Genomic DNA, 16,370 nt, shown 5'->3' with positions numbered 1-16,370 from the left:
TATTACTCTCCCCTCCGCACAAGTTCAAAACTCTTTCCTTTGTGCGATAGTATGAATAAATCATATCCTACACCTTAAATAATTTAATGAGTGATTTTTTTTTGTCTCAAGTTCTCTTGCCACCACATACTAAGCACAGTATAGAAAGATAGTATGAAGCTCAGGTGGGGCCCTAATACCTGATACACAGGAAGTGAATCTAAACTGTAGCCAGATTTTTATTTTTTTTCTAAATCATTGGCTAATAAAAAATGACAATTATTTGAACTTGATTTAAACAATAAAAGTTAAAAAATGTAGTCCAAACCAAACTAGAACATTACTAAACCCCTTTCTAACCCAGGTCCACTTTCAGGCTCTCTCACCGGGACCACTTTTCCCTCCTCGTCACAGACACACATGATGACCTCCACGTTCTTCTGGCTGGTCTTGTTGTACTTGTCGAAGTCCCCACTCTGCAGGTTGATGTAGATGTCATTCCTGACGTCCCCTGGCATGATGATCTCAGGGAAGCCCAGTTTGCGTGCCACCACCGTAGTGCGGTCCACCAGGTGAGGATAGTCCTTGCGGATCTGCACTATGTCACCCACCAACGGCTTCATGGTGACCCACAGGCCTGCGAAAGATAAGAGAGGCAGCTTTCCCAGTGACCACAGAGGAGGGTGAAAGGGATTCTACAGAGAGACTATCTTCTACCAAATGTCAATGAAGATCATTCCAGGATTCCAGGGAGGTATGGGGGATCTTATAGAAGTGTAAGACAGTCAGAGAAGGTCTGATAGAAAGGCATCCAGGTATGAACCTGTGATGCAATGAGCGAGAGAGACTTGTGAGGAACTGAGTGAGCCATACCTTGCCCCCCACTGTCTCCTCGAGATGCAGTCACCTTGTTGAGCAGAGAGTGGAGAAAGTCATTTTCATTAACAACCCTGCATGGAGAGAGAGAGAGAGAGAGAGAGAGAGAGAGAGAGAGAGAGAGAGAGAGAGAGAGAGAGAGAGAGAGAGAGAGAGAGGGAGGGAGGAGGGGGAGAAAGGTTAAAGTAAGGAGGATTAACAATTCCTAATCAGTGTATTTATACATTTTGTTTATACATCTGTTTATACTTATTTACTAACTATTAACACAAAATGAGCATTTGTAAACGTGTTAGTAAGTGAGTTGTTACAGTGCACCTTAAAAATAAGGCATGACATGTTGTTGTATGCATATAACCGTTCAACTGTTGTTATGAAGCCAACAATAGTCTATTCATGAATTAAAGACTGAAATACTTTGTGAGCAAGCTTTGTGATTTATATGACATTCACAAATGTATAACTTGAGGTATGATATTTCAAGGAATTTTTTTTTTTTTTTTTTTTTTTTTTTTTATAAAATATGTTTTCATGTTTGTGAGAATATAAATCATAATGAAACCACCAACAGTCTATAACAACAATGAGTTTGATGAAAAAAAAACTTTAAAAACCTACGGATGAAAGGGAATAAAGTACTGCTTTTCCTCATCGCTTTCCATCTTCCCCTTGATAATGTCACTGATGTCCATCACTACAAGGAAGCAGGTCAGAGAGAAACAGGCTGAGTAAAGATTGATCCCTCCCTGTGACTGACCATTAAGAGGGGGTCTATCTCCCCTTGCAGTTTCTGTAGCCTAAAGTAGGCTTTATCCCAGCACGAGAACTGTGGGAGTGGCTACCTAGCAACTGTTTTCCTGGAAGCATTTCTGGCATTCTCAAACCAAACGGCATCCTCTTTTCATTTGGGGAATTAACATTTATGGTTTGTGACAGGCCATTGTGTGTAAGCCATTGAACCCACTACATTCCTCCATGACATTGCCTGTTTGATTGATTTATATACAGGAGGTGGGTTTGTACTTTTCAGTTTTTTATATGTGTTTTATATACTGTAATTTGGCAGGAGTAATACTCTACCTGCCACTCCAAATGGCCTCCTCAATCCCATGGTGCACTTCTTCAGGTTAGTATCCTTCAATTCCATCCTGCCAACCCTCACAATCTGGCAGATAAGGTAGATCTTCTCACGATTCAGGTCTTTATTCCCCAGATCCTGAGAGTAATCAGTTCAGGTTAGTGTATCTGATTCACATAATCAATCAATCTTTATTTTATATAGTGCCTTTCATAGTGGACCACCATCATAAAGCGCTTTACAAGATGCAGCAACAACAAGAAAATCCATAATACTTCAAATACAGAGAAATGCATAAAGTATATATAAAAGCATAATACATTAAATAGAGTGGAAAGTGCATAATACATGATAGTAGCGGATTGTGAAAGCTTTAACTTTCACAGTCTGTACTGGAGTAACATTGTGGGCCTCATTTTCTAACAGACATTTTTTGGAAGGACATAAAAATTGACAGTAGAAAACTATCAAGAACCATATTGATGTTTAATTAGTGTCCTGTTAAAACTGATGAAAATGTTCAAATGCAATTGAGTCAGTCTTTATTTCTTTTAAAATAACACAAAACAACTAACATATGAAAAGTCATTAAGTCAACTGTGGTTTAACGGCCTTGTTTTAAAGGGGAAGATCCAAAGCCACACACACAGTTTAACACACAGTAAACATGATCAGATGTGACAAACAATATTACCAGGATATTTATAAAGCATTGGTAAATGTTGTTACAACACCTTGCTCTATATAATGTCTAATACATTGTACATAACCACTTTAAAATGTACAAATTGCACAAATACTGAAACTACTGAAAAACATGAATACAAACCACCCTGTCCGCATTAAGTTTGAGCTCCTTTTTATCAACTTAAAACTCAATTTAGGAGATAACTTTCAATGCTGAAATAGTAGTTACACCTGTAGTGGTCACAGTGACTGGCCATGGCCTCGTGAAGTTTAGAACAGCACAACTACAGTTCAGTGTGAGTCAGTACACGGTCTGCATTAAGATAGCTGTGTTTCATGTGTTGGGGTTGATATGGCCCCTTGGTGGTCACTCACTGTGAAGACGACCTTCAGATTGTTGAGCATGTCGATCTCTTTAGGGAATCCCCGGCTGCCCCAGCGCACCAGGTAGTTCTCACTGTGAAGAAGGAAACGCAGGTATCAGACGGTGTGGGATTCTCATGATAAACTGTAGTGATAGCCATCCGGAATCTATAAGTACATGTGCGCTACTTGCAGTACACTCTGTTTGCACTTATTGAATGTGCCAGCTTCACAAAGAAACTCACGCTTCCATTTAGAAACTGAGTAATTCAAATCTGCATTGCTAAAACATAGCTCACCGTTTAATAAGCAATAAAGACTGCACTAAAATAAACTGTTCAGGTTAAAGAAAATGACAAGGACTGGATGTATTTAGTGGCTGATATCTCAGAGTTTGGAATCTTTTTCTAATGAATGGCTCAGCATTCAGCAGTTGCCTACTCTGCACCTGTTAACAATGTTGGACAGCAGCTCTTTGCTCTCTGATCACTACCTGATAATGGCCTGTTTGTGAGGGTCATATAGGGACATAAAAAGCTCAGCATCCTCGCCGATCCGGCACACAAAGTTCCGGAGGAAGACGTAGAGGCTGTGAGTAGGGGAGGACTGGATCCTGGCCGAGACACCGGAGTGGTCTGTCTGCACATTTGACTGCATGGGAGGGAGAGAGAAGGGGAAAAACTGCTGATAAGCAACTTTCACTCATAAAGGTAGGACGGGAGGACTGTAATTAGTTTGTTTGGGCAATGCTTTATTTTCACTGGCATTCACACTGCATTTAGGAACCTGGCTCCCGGTTTAGTTTGCTTCCTGTAAATGATTGAACACACTGCATAGAGCTGCACTTCAAATGTCTTCAATGAAAAAGACACCAGCTGCATCAAAGATCAGAACTATTTCTGTCCAGTACAAAAAGGCGACATTCATTTCATGTGTCGTTAGGTTTACATTTAATTTTTATTTTTTATTTTGTTTGATAATTCACTGATGGTGAAAATAGAATGTCTTTAAAAGAAAAAACAAAATATTGTACAATATTGTACTTGTATATGAAAGGATGTATACTTAACACATTAGACCTGTAGGATTGTGTAAGACTTTCGTATAGCTTCCAATACATTGTTTTCACATGCTATCAACATTAAGTTAAACTTAGTCTTAAAGAAAACCAAAACTTTTGATGTTTTGTTGTTTTGTTACATTTCTAGATAAGAATGCTTCAGTGTAAGGATTGCTTCAGTGTGGTTGACTGTGGTTACGGATGCTAGTCACACCCATAGCTGCCTGACTATGACTGCGTATCTATGGAAACTAGGATTAAACAAGTTGCGGATAATTAAACTGACCCCCTCATTCAATTGAAATCATGTGACAATGTGACCTTTCAACTCTGCTGGCCACTCCTACTTTACTTATATCTGCAGAGAGAAGGTGGAGCCAGCATGTTGAAATGTTTCATTGTCACGTATTTTACATGGAAAGAGCTATTCTGTTCACTGTCTGGCAGTTGGAATAGTCTAAGCAAGCTCACAGCCTGGTAAAGTCTAGTTATGATAGATATAAGAAAAAAATATATATCATACAGAACTGTAAAAAATCAATTAAAATTGCATTTAAAGCAACATACTGTTCAACAAATGGGCAGATTAACAAACAAGTTTATTTTGAATGTATGTATTTTAAAGCACTGGTACGTTGATGGTACTACAATGCACTACATACCATCTCCTCCTTAATTCGTTCAGAGATTTTAATTGTTGCCTCCTCGTGAGCTCGGAACAGGCTGATCACACTGGTGTCTTCAGGATCTAGAATGTTCCCATTCTCATCTCGAACCACCAGGTCCAGCTCTAGAATGCTACAGAGAACAAACAGGTTGATAGTGTAGGCTGATAGCTTGAGACCGTTTCTAACAGACCCCGATTGGCACTAATGTTTGAATGGCTATGACTTAGTCCCAATCTCAAACTCTCTTGCTATTCTCCTTCAATGAAACAGATTGAGAGGCAAGGCCACCTACTTGTTCCCATAGTCGATCTTGGAGGTGACCTTTTGCTTGAGCTCTTTGTACTCATCCTTGGGCAACGTCCCAGACAGAAGCTGGGAGCGCCACTCCATCAGTTCCCACATCATGCGCTGCACCTGCCGCCACTTGTCCTGCTTGTTGGTCTGCAGAGGTGAGAGTCACAGTACCTTTCAAACTGTGATGCAGCTTGCCATGAGAGACAGCCCTAGTCAAGTGGCACAGGTTGACGGTGAATCCACTAAAGCAAGATTCATTGTGGCTTAAGTTGGACCAACAAAGAGGGGCATTCGCTAAACAGATTTATTTTTGCTGTTCATGATACATCCCTTGGGCCTATTTTCTCCAATACATGTGGATATTATATCATCATCTACAAATGCAACTCCAGAATATAGTCCATTTCAGGTGGAACGATCTATATGTTTTAGTTCAGACGTTATGAGTGTTTCAAGTGATGGATGAGTCATATAATTTAAAATCTTTCATATAATTATGATGGCCGTTTGGCTCCAGGGTCATGCAAGTCATCCCGGGATGGTGGTTCAATAAAGACAGATGAAAAACATAAAATAAAAATTGGTTATATCAGGATCGCAAGATAAATGATCTCAGGAGCCATATCAAACCATCTTGTGGAGATCACAAGAGTTATCTTGTGATCGTGACCTAACAGATTTTTTTTTTTTCACGTCCTCTATGATGTCTGCTTTCATTGCTTAATAAATAGAATGCATTGAAATGTATTAGAATAAAAAAATGTAATTCTGCCAAAAAAATTTTGCCCTATGAAGAAATAATAAGACCAGAACACAGGCTACTACTCTTAAAAAAAAGCTCTTACCACATACAAGTGTTTCCATATGCTGCCCCACTCCCTGAGGGTAGTTGTCACCTCCTTAACCAGGGGCATCTCTGCCGAGGTCACACACTCTTGCTCCCTGCAGGTGGGGGGGGGGGGGGGCATTTCATTTTATAGGAAAGCAATACAGCCTGAGTCAATAAAATACAACACATACTGTAATGGTTTAAAATATGCTACAACACAATTTCTACATTTGCTTTTATTTTGCCTGTTTTATTGGCTTGTGACATTCCTGTACATATTTTCCATCTTGTGGTCAGCTAAACATTCTTGTCATAGCCATATTTGGCTCAATTCCAGGTGACGGTGTTTTGTATTTGCATTCTCAGGGGCAGTCCTTATTTTTACACAGCGTTTATTAACATATAATATATGGATAAACACTATAATTGAGTCCACTCCTAGCCAATATAAAAAAAAAAATGAAATGTCATAACTACAGAGAATTCTTTCTTTACCCTTTCATCTCAACAATCACCTCCTTCACGTGGACAAAGGCAGCTGGAAACACACCCTGAGCGACAAGAAGGATAATTCACATTAAACACACAGTCATCCCCATTACAGCAGCATGCACTCCACTGTTACTCTACGTCCCATCACTGTGGATAAACAGAGGGGTAGACAGATAACTCACAATAACAGTCCAGTGTGCAATTAGTGTGATTTTCATGGGGAAAAAATCTTTATATCTTTGAGAGCCAACAGATCTTTTTTTCACCACAAAAGCTCCAAATAACAGCTATCATAAAGGAAATTTTCTTTATGACTGTACTCCCTGACCTATAAACACCTGGAAAAAGGGCACTCATTTTCTGAGACTCACTCAAAAGAACCTGAATTGAAATGGGTTACACATAACACAAGCAATCCTCTCTCAAGCAAGGGTTCTATTTTAAAACAAGAGGTACTCATGAACATTGACCAATTAGAACCAAGGAAAACACACACATGACTCACCATATCTAACCAAAACAAGCCACCTGTACAAAACAGCCAAGCACAAAATAAGGAATTATGATGAAAAGGGGCTATCAATCAGAAACCCAGACTTGGCTGCTGTTGGAAAATTATTTAACTTGTTTATCTTTGCCTTTTTAAATCGTGTATTTTGAGGCCTGACACTTTTTGAAACCTGGGCCTGTATGTTCCACAATGTGCAACTAGCAGCTAAAATTGCCCACTCCATAGCAAATGTAGGAAGCTGGCAAATTTGCCTGCAGTGAAAAATCGTAGATATTATACATCTACACTTTTTGATTATAATATTATTTGCTGTTTCGTGTTTTTTCTGTGACACTGCCAGTGAAAATAAAGCTGTAAAACATCACTTTAAAAATTACCTTGCGTGATTTGTTTTTTGTCAAGTACCCTTTGAACCAACCTAAAGCCAAAAGAGAAAAAAATACCATTAACATTTTCACAATGCTTTCAAATAAAATAGTTTATTTCAGCCAGTGTTTGATTGCAGGCTGTGTTTAAATAAACATCCATGATCCTTTGCATTCTCACACAAACCCCACACTGAATGATGTATTTAGAAAAAAACTCATGGAAATGTACGTCAGCACTCTTTGCAGTATATATAGGCAGCGACTGAGGGTCAAACGCAGTTCCCAGCTTAATATGTTTTCTGCAATGCCAGAAATTAATCAAAACAAAGGTTCTGGCAGGGAACTTACTTTAACTTTAGACCAAATCATGTAAATACGAAGCACATCTTAGGTGCTTCCAAAACCAGATCAAATCATCAGTTGTATAGCATCTTATTTTTCATCAATACGTCTAATGACTGGCAATGAAAAGATTTATATCCTACCTCAATCCATTACGTCCTTGCTGCATGCCAGAGTTCACCTCCACCTGCTTTTTGGCTGTCTAATGGGGGACGGGAGCTATCCTGCCCCCCTGCCCATGCTCCACCAATCCACTTTATCTGCAAGTTGATTTATGGGCAGGGGTACCCCAAAAGACGAGTACAAAGGCTGACTAATGTTGTGTAAAATATATATTTTTGTAGTAGTGATGTCTAGTCTAAGCTTTACTAAATAATATATTGTGTGAGTTTCTGACTGAAGCCAGATTCCCTTTTTGCATGTTGAACTCACCCTCACAGGTCTCCTGGATGTGGACGGTGTCCCCAATCTGAAGGGACAGATGCATTTCCCCTGTTCCATTGAAATTGTAAGTTGCTGAAATAACATGTAAATGGATTATGTCACTGAAAGCCTCAAATGATTTAAAGTACACAGTATCCTTTTCCAAATACCAATAAAAGACCACATGCTTTTCTTACCAGTGTTCATTGGCTTTACTGAACTAATGTATTGTTACAGCACACAGAATACCACTGTGGTATAATCATAATGAGACAGACATGCAATAAAGGATTTCTGACTGTATGGTTGCAATGCTTGATCTCAGAGCAATATTGGTTTACAAAGATCATTTGGAGATTTGCCAAGCGAGCTATCAAGACTAAGCATAGAAAGAGGATCCTTTTCCAAGTTATCTGCTTTTGCAAAAAAAACAAAACAAAATGGAACGTTGCTAAAGAAAAATGCTTTACACTTCTGCAACACATTGAGCATCACAGTTTCTGTATACAGAAATGATGGTATTCAAACATTACTGCAGTGGTTTTAAGTGTGGGATTGAGTGATTCAAAGTAAATTTAAATGTAAATTTGATCAACCGTAACCCCACACAATATGACCTATATACTGTAGGTATTAAAATGCATTTACAAATGCTGTTTTTTTTTTTTTTTTTTTTTTTAAATAATGCCTATTAATACATGAAGTATAAAGTACTGGTTCATTATTAATACTTTACACAATTATATTTGTGCAGTGCAAAGCTAATTTGGCATGCATATTTATAAAGTATATCTTGTGGGAGTGGGGTCTGGGTAGATCCCACAGTGTGTACATCCCAGTCACACCACTGGTACTCAGTATGTGTGTCTGTCTAAGTTTCTGTGTCAAAGACGGACTTCCTCTGTGATTTCCTGCCAGTTGTGGAGCTTTCTGCGTTTCTACAAATATAATAATTTAGTACATGATGGTGGTTAAGTAAGGCGGGTATTGGTTTTGTGTACACTATTGAAATATGTGTGTACGTGGGGGAGACATCTTTAATACCAATGCTGAATCCCTTAACCCTGTCTTTGTCTCATACATGCCATCATTATAAAACATGCAATGGAAGAATGCTGCAAGAGACTTTTCAGATCTTGTTGTATCATTTGTTTATGGAGATACTAAATCATCTTTAGCATGATTTTTCAAAAAGGCAAAAATGTACCCAATATAACTTAGCAAACCAAGAATACAAAAAAAACAGAGACATTTAATTTAGTGGCTTGTAACCTTAAGTGTTTTCTTGATTGTTCTAACAACGATTTGCAGAAAAAGGCTTAATCTGACGGTTAAGTTTGATACAGGAACACACAGACCAGCAAATGGTGCTCCTGGCTTACATTGCTTAGATAGGGGTCAAAGTTTTAGTTTTTTCCCCACCTAAATCTTGTTTTACCCAAACTGCTAATTGATTGATCCAAATGCTTATATACATACTCTACATAGATGCACTCACATACATACATACACACCAAAATTCAAACAACCTACATAGGTACCATTTGTGAATTCCCTCACCGCCTCAACTCAGTACGGGGACTGGGCCTACACAAACAGCCCAACCTGTATACATTCTGTATCCTCATTAAATTATAAAAGTCTTACTGCTTGTCAATGTGAAACCCTCCAGCTACTGTTATATGAATTTGAATTGTGTCCATCCCCTCCCACCCAACAAAGCTGCACAGAATTATATTGTCATGATCAGACTGAGACAACAAAATAGCAATATTTCTGTATCGAAGAATTGTAGCTGATAGTTAACATTCAGCCAGCAAGCACCTGCCCACATCCTGTGCAGAGGAAGCCTCACAGAGAACTATAGTACTTCCTAAACTTGAAATAAGAATAATTCACTGATACAGAGAGAAGATGGTAGTAACTGCATAATGTCTATCTAGAGAAGGTGTCATTATCCTTACCCACTCCATATTTATGCTTATTTGACCTGCTCCACGGTGCCATCTTTTAACCCTTACAGTGCCAGGGCCCTCTCTCTAGCACTCTTTCTCTCTTTCTCTTGGTGCAACAGGTTTCCGTTCTGTTTCTGAACACTTCACTTCTGCGTTTCAGAGAAATCACTCCTCCCCCCTCCTTCCTTCCCTTTCTCTGAGTCGCAGCAGTCAGCATCTGTGTATGTGTGTGTGTGTGTGTGCGTGCATCAGCAATATTATATATGACACCAGTTTAACAACTTTTTGTAATTATTATATTAGGGCATGGATTTTACCAATCATAAAATCTAAACAAAACTTCCAGAAGTGCTGTATATTTTGTGTTTTATTCTTGTGTTCATAGTATGCAGTGGCACGTGTAACAGGGTGGAGGCTGGGAGTGAACATGTGACCCTGCGCACTGCAAGCGAGCGTCTAAACCACAGTGTCAGGCTCATTTGCATCATTGTTTTTAATTATTTTTAACGCTTTTAACCACATCTCATCTCACAGACAGGATTGGACAAAATCTGTATCACACAACACTGCCCGTTACACATGTTTATACATGCCTGTGATTAAAGTCACAGAATAGGGAACATCTGGTGTTCAAAATGAAACGCTGTGTGGTTCAATAACTCAGTGTTAAATCATTTCCACAAAGCTGCTTTACTAAAAACCCACTATCCTGCGTGTGTGTGTGTGTGTGTGTGTGTGTGTGTGTGTGTGTGTGTGTGTGTGTGTGTGTGTGTGTGTGTGTGTGTGTGCGTGTGTGTGTGTGTTTTTCTTACACAGGGGCTTCCAGTTTCATTTTGGGTTTTTTATTTTAATTTGATAGTTGGGGAACAGGTTGTCTTTGTGTAAATTGTGTAAGTTCAGTTTTCTATCCGTTGTTAATGGGAGTTCCTGTCTTTGTGTTGCTAGGGTCCTGGGGTTTTCCCTTGCTGACAAATACAGAACAGGGTAGAAGATCTTACAAGTTTTACTAAACAGAGAGACTATAAACAGTTTCAACTGGGGAATAGAAACATTTCAATTATTAGTATAACCCCTATTTCCAATGTGTACAATATTTTGTTGTGGTCTAAAATGTATATTAACTGACAGTGTTTATTTTTTTCTTCTTGCTTTTTTATATACAGTGCCTATATAAAGTGTATACCCCCTTTCAAAATTTTCACCTTTTGTTGCCTTATAGCCTGGATTTAAAATGCATTAAAATCAATCACGAACACCAAGGTGCATTCAAAAGAACTTCGGGACAAAGTTGTTGAAAGGTAAGATCATGGGATGGGTATAAAAAAATATTCCTTGATATATATTTTTAAAAAATATAAGGCCTTGAATATCCCTTGGAGCACAGTCAAGACGATTATTAAGAAGTTGTATGGCACCACAAAGACCCTGCCTAGATCAGGCTGTCCCTCTAAACTGGATGACCGAGCAAGGAGGAGACTGATCAAAGAGGCTACCAAGAGGCCAATGGCAACTTTACAAGAGCTACAGGCTTTTATCAGACTGGTCAAAGTTTGCATGTGACAACAATATCCCAAGCACTCCACAAATCTGGCCTGTATGGTAGGATGGCAAGAAGGAAGCCATAACTCAAGAAAGCTCACCTTGAATCCCGTTTGAAGAATGCAAAAAAAACACTCAGGAGATTCTGTAGCAATGTGGAAAAAAGTTTTGTGGTCTGACGAAACTAAAGTGGAACTTTTTGGCCTAAATGCAAAGCGTTGTTTGGTGCAAACCCAACACAGCACATCGCCCAAGAACATCCCTACTGTGAAGCATGGTGGTGGCAGCATCATGTTATGGGGATGTTTCTCACTGGCAGGGACTGGGGCACTTGTCAGGATAGAAGGGAAAATGAATGGAGCAAAGTACAGAAAAGTGTGTGAGGAAAACTTGCTACCCTCTGCAAGAAAGCTGAAACTGAGACGGAAGTTCACCTTTTAGCATGACAACGACCCAAAGCACACAGCCAAAGCTACACTGGAGTGGCTAAGGAACAAAAAGGTAAATGTCCTTTAGTGGCCCAGTCAGAGCCCCGACATAAATCCAATTAAAAATTTGTGCCATTACTTGAAGATTACTGTCCATCAACGCTCCCAAGGAACTTGACAGAGCTTGAACAGTTTTGTAAAGAAGAATGGTCAAATATCGCCAAATCTAGGTGTGCAAAGTTAGTAAGACCTATCCCAACAGACTCACAGCTGTAATTGCTGCCAAAGGTGCTTCCACTAAGAATTGGGTGGAGACTTATCCAATTATATTCTTTCAAGTTTGTATTTTTAATATATAATTATTTTCTCAATAGAAACTTTTTTTCCCTTAACAGTGTGTAGTGTAGTGGAAAAAAATCCTCATTTAAATGCATGAAACTCTGAGGCACTGACACAACAGAATGTGCAAAAAGTTCAAGGGGGTGTAAACTTTCTATAGCCATTGTATTTAGTTTAACTTCTAATTTTTAAACAGCAAACACATTGTCAGATTTAAGATGACAATCTCCACAAGAGGGCGCAATTTACATTCTCACACAGCTTGAGGAGGAAGCTGCACTCTCTTGTGTGTTTCAAAGTGGGCTCACCTTCTGGCAAACCAGCCCAATAAAAGAGCAGGAAATCAGCATCAGCTTAAACAAGCAACCATAAACAGATATACTACTAGAAGAAACGTAGTCAACTAGACAAGTATGATAGGTGAAAAGACTGCCAACCAAAATTAACTTTCCTTCCACCGGCTCACAATATTATCTTCTCACCTTTTGTTTCATTGTATATATTTTATTCTTCAATTTGGAATATGTGTGTATTTTAGTATGAGTGTCCAGAAATTGTGCCGGATTGTCAATTATCAAGACTAGATCACTTCTGCTGTATTTCAGAGTTTCATAGTTGGCAGCCTTATCTTTTTACAACAGGCAAAGCTCGGCACTTGCAGTAATTGTTGGTCATACATTAGTTCAGGATTAGTGCTAATTAGGCTCTGTGAAACCAGCCATTTATCAAAATGATAAGTAGACAAACTGCAGCTGTAGTGGTGTTGTTCAAAATCAGCTGAACCACAAAAAAAAAAAAAAAGAAACATCTCAGTCAATTAAAAGACCTAATTGATATATATGCTACAGCAGGCACTATTTTAATTTAATTCTAGCAATGGGTCACACTTTTGTATAATGGTCACAGCTGTTAGTTTTCTGGTTTTCAGAAGGTCAGGAGATTGGTAAATGATCCAAGAAAACACAAAGTTTTATCTCCTAATGAATCTATTTGTCAACGCTTTCAAGGGTTTTATTTGCCTGCTGTGGGCCCACTAAAAGGTCAGTAAATATTTGTTGCAACACCCAACACTTACTTTGTTACCACTGCTCATCTGCATTTCCAACATAATAACCGTGTCAGAGTGAATAAGGTTAATATGCACCGTCTCTAGAAACAAGAGGGCCATCTCTACATATAAACTGCACTTGAATAGAAGTTCATTGCAGGATTATGCAGCTTCACACTGAAACAGATTTGTATTTGTCAACCATCTCATTAACTATTTAGTCTTGAATACACTCTGATACATCAAAGAGAACTGGGCTTTAGCATCACACTTAATAATATATTTGCACATGTACCAGTAGTTTGGTGTAAACAGTTACTATTGAAAATCATTTATAACTACTCTATGATTAGTCTGGCAGTTCTACAAAAGTTCTAGGTCAGCTTGCCTGTATTAAAACACAGTAATGTCAGAATGGAAAGTTTTACCTAATGTATTATAATGAGGGATCTTTAAACTACTGCATGACATTAAATCACAGTTTAACATTACCTTTAGTTTACTGGCATTCACAATGCACAGCTATGGCCAAGAATTACCTAGAATTTTAGGATTGAGACATAGTTAAATAAATAAATAAATAAAATTAACTTAATTTTAATCTTTTATTTTATCAAAGAAACTGCAAAATTATATTCAACAGCCTACCAGACACCATAACTAAGTACTGTATTTTATATTAGATGTGTCTTTTTTTTTCTTTAAGCATATAGAAAACTACAAAGCAGAATGCAATTCAATATGTTAACGTAACATTATTCAGCACTATTGGTTTGAACTTTGAACATCACGTGTAGGGTGATGCAAAACGTTTGGCCGCAGCTCTCAAATTATATGTTGATATATTTATATTTTAAAATGATTATGGAAACAATATGAGAACAGCTTTGTGGCAAAGTGCCCACCCCTGTGCTATTTATTTGTGTTTTATGTTGTATGTAGTGTGTTAATGTTGGTGTATAGTCATTGGTACACCGTATATAATATGGGTTACGAGCACGAATGTTTAAAATGTATATTTGTATTTAGGCACAGGGATTGCACAGCACTTCAAGTGCAGGTAAAATGTAATAATATGTGAGCATGGGGAATTGCACTAAATTCACATGTAGTTGTACCGAGTCTCTGTACAGCTGCATACAAGCAGCATGTTTTCACTCTCTCGTGGTTGTGTGTTCGGTGAGTGGAGAACGGGATTGGAGATAGAGGTAATAATAATAGTAAGCATAATAACAGCTCACCGTGTTTGTTTGTCTCTCTATTTTGGCTACCAGTGCCATGTCCTGTGTTTTGTTTGCTTTTCTAACCTTTTATTTTCTGTCTGTTTAATTATTAAATGCTGAGCGCAAACAAGCGCTCAGCTTCACCAAACTCCCTATCTGTGTCTGTTCTGTGTTGGTCCCTGTTTCTGGTCTGACGTCACCCACTACAGCCGTCTTTGTGACAAGCTACTACAATCTTTTAAAGTAATGCACTCCACTCTTATATTGCATTTCTAGTCCCTGGAATCTCCACTCACCGTTAGAATCACAGTCACGCAGCAAACCTCTGTGATTCAGGATATTACACAGACATGTGAATGCAGACCTAAATATAGGAAGACTGTGTGAATTACCAAGCGGTGACGCATCTTGAACATTATGACAGAGAACTGTGACACTGGACCACCTTTACATCGCAATGAAAGAAGTGTTTGCTGGACTGACAGCTGGGAGAAAGCTAATGATTTCCTATTCTTTTCTCTCTAGCCTGTAGACAATGCATTAAGGAGGCTGCTCTCTGAAGAAACCATTTCTTTTTTACCGTGTCTTGCGAATAATAGGATATGATTTAAAAAATAAATAAAATAAAATGGGTAACAAAATGGAATACAGGTCAATAAAGACATAAAGAGAATGAGAACACAGGCAGGAATATTAACGCACAGGATATGAACACACATCTTGTACACAATATAATATGTGTAGAGCATGTTTAATGAAGGCAGATCTCTTTGTTTAAAGAACACATAGCTTTAAGTGCTTTTTAAAAATCCCCTTACTATGTTATAGTATTTGCAATCATTTTGATTGGTATTGGGTTCTGTTGCTCCAGTATTAGATTATTACAGTTTATTTGAATCTGCCTTTACCTGGCTTTGAGGTTGTTTGGAGAATCCTAGGCACCTGCACTGCTTACCTTGTGCCATTCAAATCATATGGCAATGGGTCCTGCCTCACCTACCATATATATAGACAGAGTGACGAGGCTGGGATGGCAGAGTTAAAAGATTACATTGACTATGTACATGCAGTCTTAAAATCCAAAATCGTCAGGTACTTGTCATTCCATTTTGATATAGCACGCCTGATAAAATGTCAGTATGTTGAGAAAGTCAGTGCCAACTTCGTATTTCACATAGAGCACAAAACAGCCCTGCTGTGTGGACACAATATTTTGAAGCGTTCTACATTGAGAAAATACAACATGCCTTGAATGAATCTAGAATGCAAGTCAGTTTCAGTTTGCAATAAAGGAACTAAGTGCATCCTTTACAAAAGCGCCTCTCTAAGTACTTAAATACCGTACATAAAAAAGCTGAGGCTTTTGAATGCATGCTTGTGCTGTTTAGAGCCTCCACAAATACATAGAAATACTGTTTAAGGAGTCTGAATCAGGAGGCACAGTTGCTTATCTGCTGACTTGCTTTGTTGCCACAATACCCATTGTTCATTCCGTACACAGCAGCTAGACTGATATAATAAAAAAACATATACCGTAGTATTTATGAAATGTGTCCAATTAAATATAAGAATTTAGAGATTAGCATATTATAATTTTTTAAAAAGGTGCTTGGATTCTCAGTTAATAGTAATTTGTATTCCTTTACGATTACACTTTACCTTATTAAATTGGGAGAACTGGTTGTTTTCTTTCAATCAACCTGTTAATGGAATCATTTTACACAAATACGTCTATCCCTTGATCTATGAAATATTCTAAATCTAAATACAAAAATTAACCTAAATGTTAGGTTCAGCACCAAAAATACTAGACAGTGCCTTTGAACCCCATGCCTGAATGTATGCAGTAGAAGCCATATGGTCTGGCT

General features: G+C 38.3%; 1 protein-coding gene across 1 annotated transcript in view; it reads right to left on the bottom strand.

Moving 5' to 3' along the window:
* LOC121324489 (dedicator of cytokinesis protein 2-like) overlaps window positions 1-10,071 on the bottom strand; it is a 92,386-nt gene extending 82,315 nt beyond the window's left edge. The window contains exons 1-13 of the mRNA XM_041266442.1: window positions 9,935-10,071; window positions 7,980-8,063; window positions 7,215-7,255; window positions 6,330-6,385; window positions 5,851-5,947; window positions 5,004-5,152; window positions 4,706-4,841; window positions 3,477-3,634; window positions 2,996-3,077; window positions 1,936-2,071; window positions 1,474-1,549; window positions 853-929; window positions 366-616 (exon numbers count right to left, since the gene is read on the bottom strand). Of these exons, the coding sequence (XP_041122376.1) occupies window positions 366-616; window positions 853-929; window positions 1,474-1,549; window positions 1,936-2,071; window positions 2,996-3,077; window positions 3,477-3,634; window positions 4,706-4,841; window positions 5,004-5,152; window positions 5,851-5,947; window positions 6,330-6,385; window positions 7,215-7,255; window positions 7,980-8,063; window positions 9,935-9,977 (1,386 nt within the window). The 5' untranslated portion in view covers window positions 9,978-10,071. The remainder of the gene's footprint in view (window positions 1-365; window positions 617-852; window positions 930-1,473; window positions 1,550-1,935; window positions 2,072-2,995; window positions 3,078-3,476; window positions 3,635-4,705; window positions 4,842-5,003; window positions 5,153-5,850; window positions 5,948-6,329; window positions 6,386-7,214; window positions 7,256-7,979; window positions 8,064-9,934) is intronic.
* Window positions 10,072-16,370: the final 6,299 nt, after the last annotated feature.

Source organism: Polyodon spathula, chromosome 12, assembly GCF_017654505.1.
Source record: "Polyodon spathula isolate WHYD16114869_AA chromosome 12, ASM1765450v1, whole genome shotgun sequence".
Classification (NCBI taxonomy): domain Eukaryota; kingdom Metazoa; phylum Chordata; class Actinopteri; order Acipenseriformes; family Polyodontidae; genus Polyodon; species Polyodon spathula.
The sequence above is the reverse complement of the archived record's forward strand: the minus strand, read 5'-3'. Positions and strand labels throughout refer to the sequence as shown.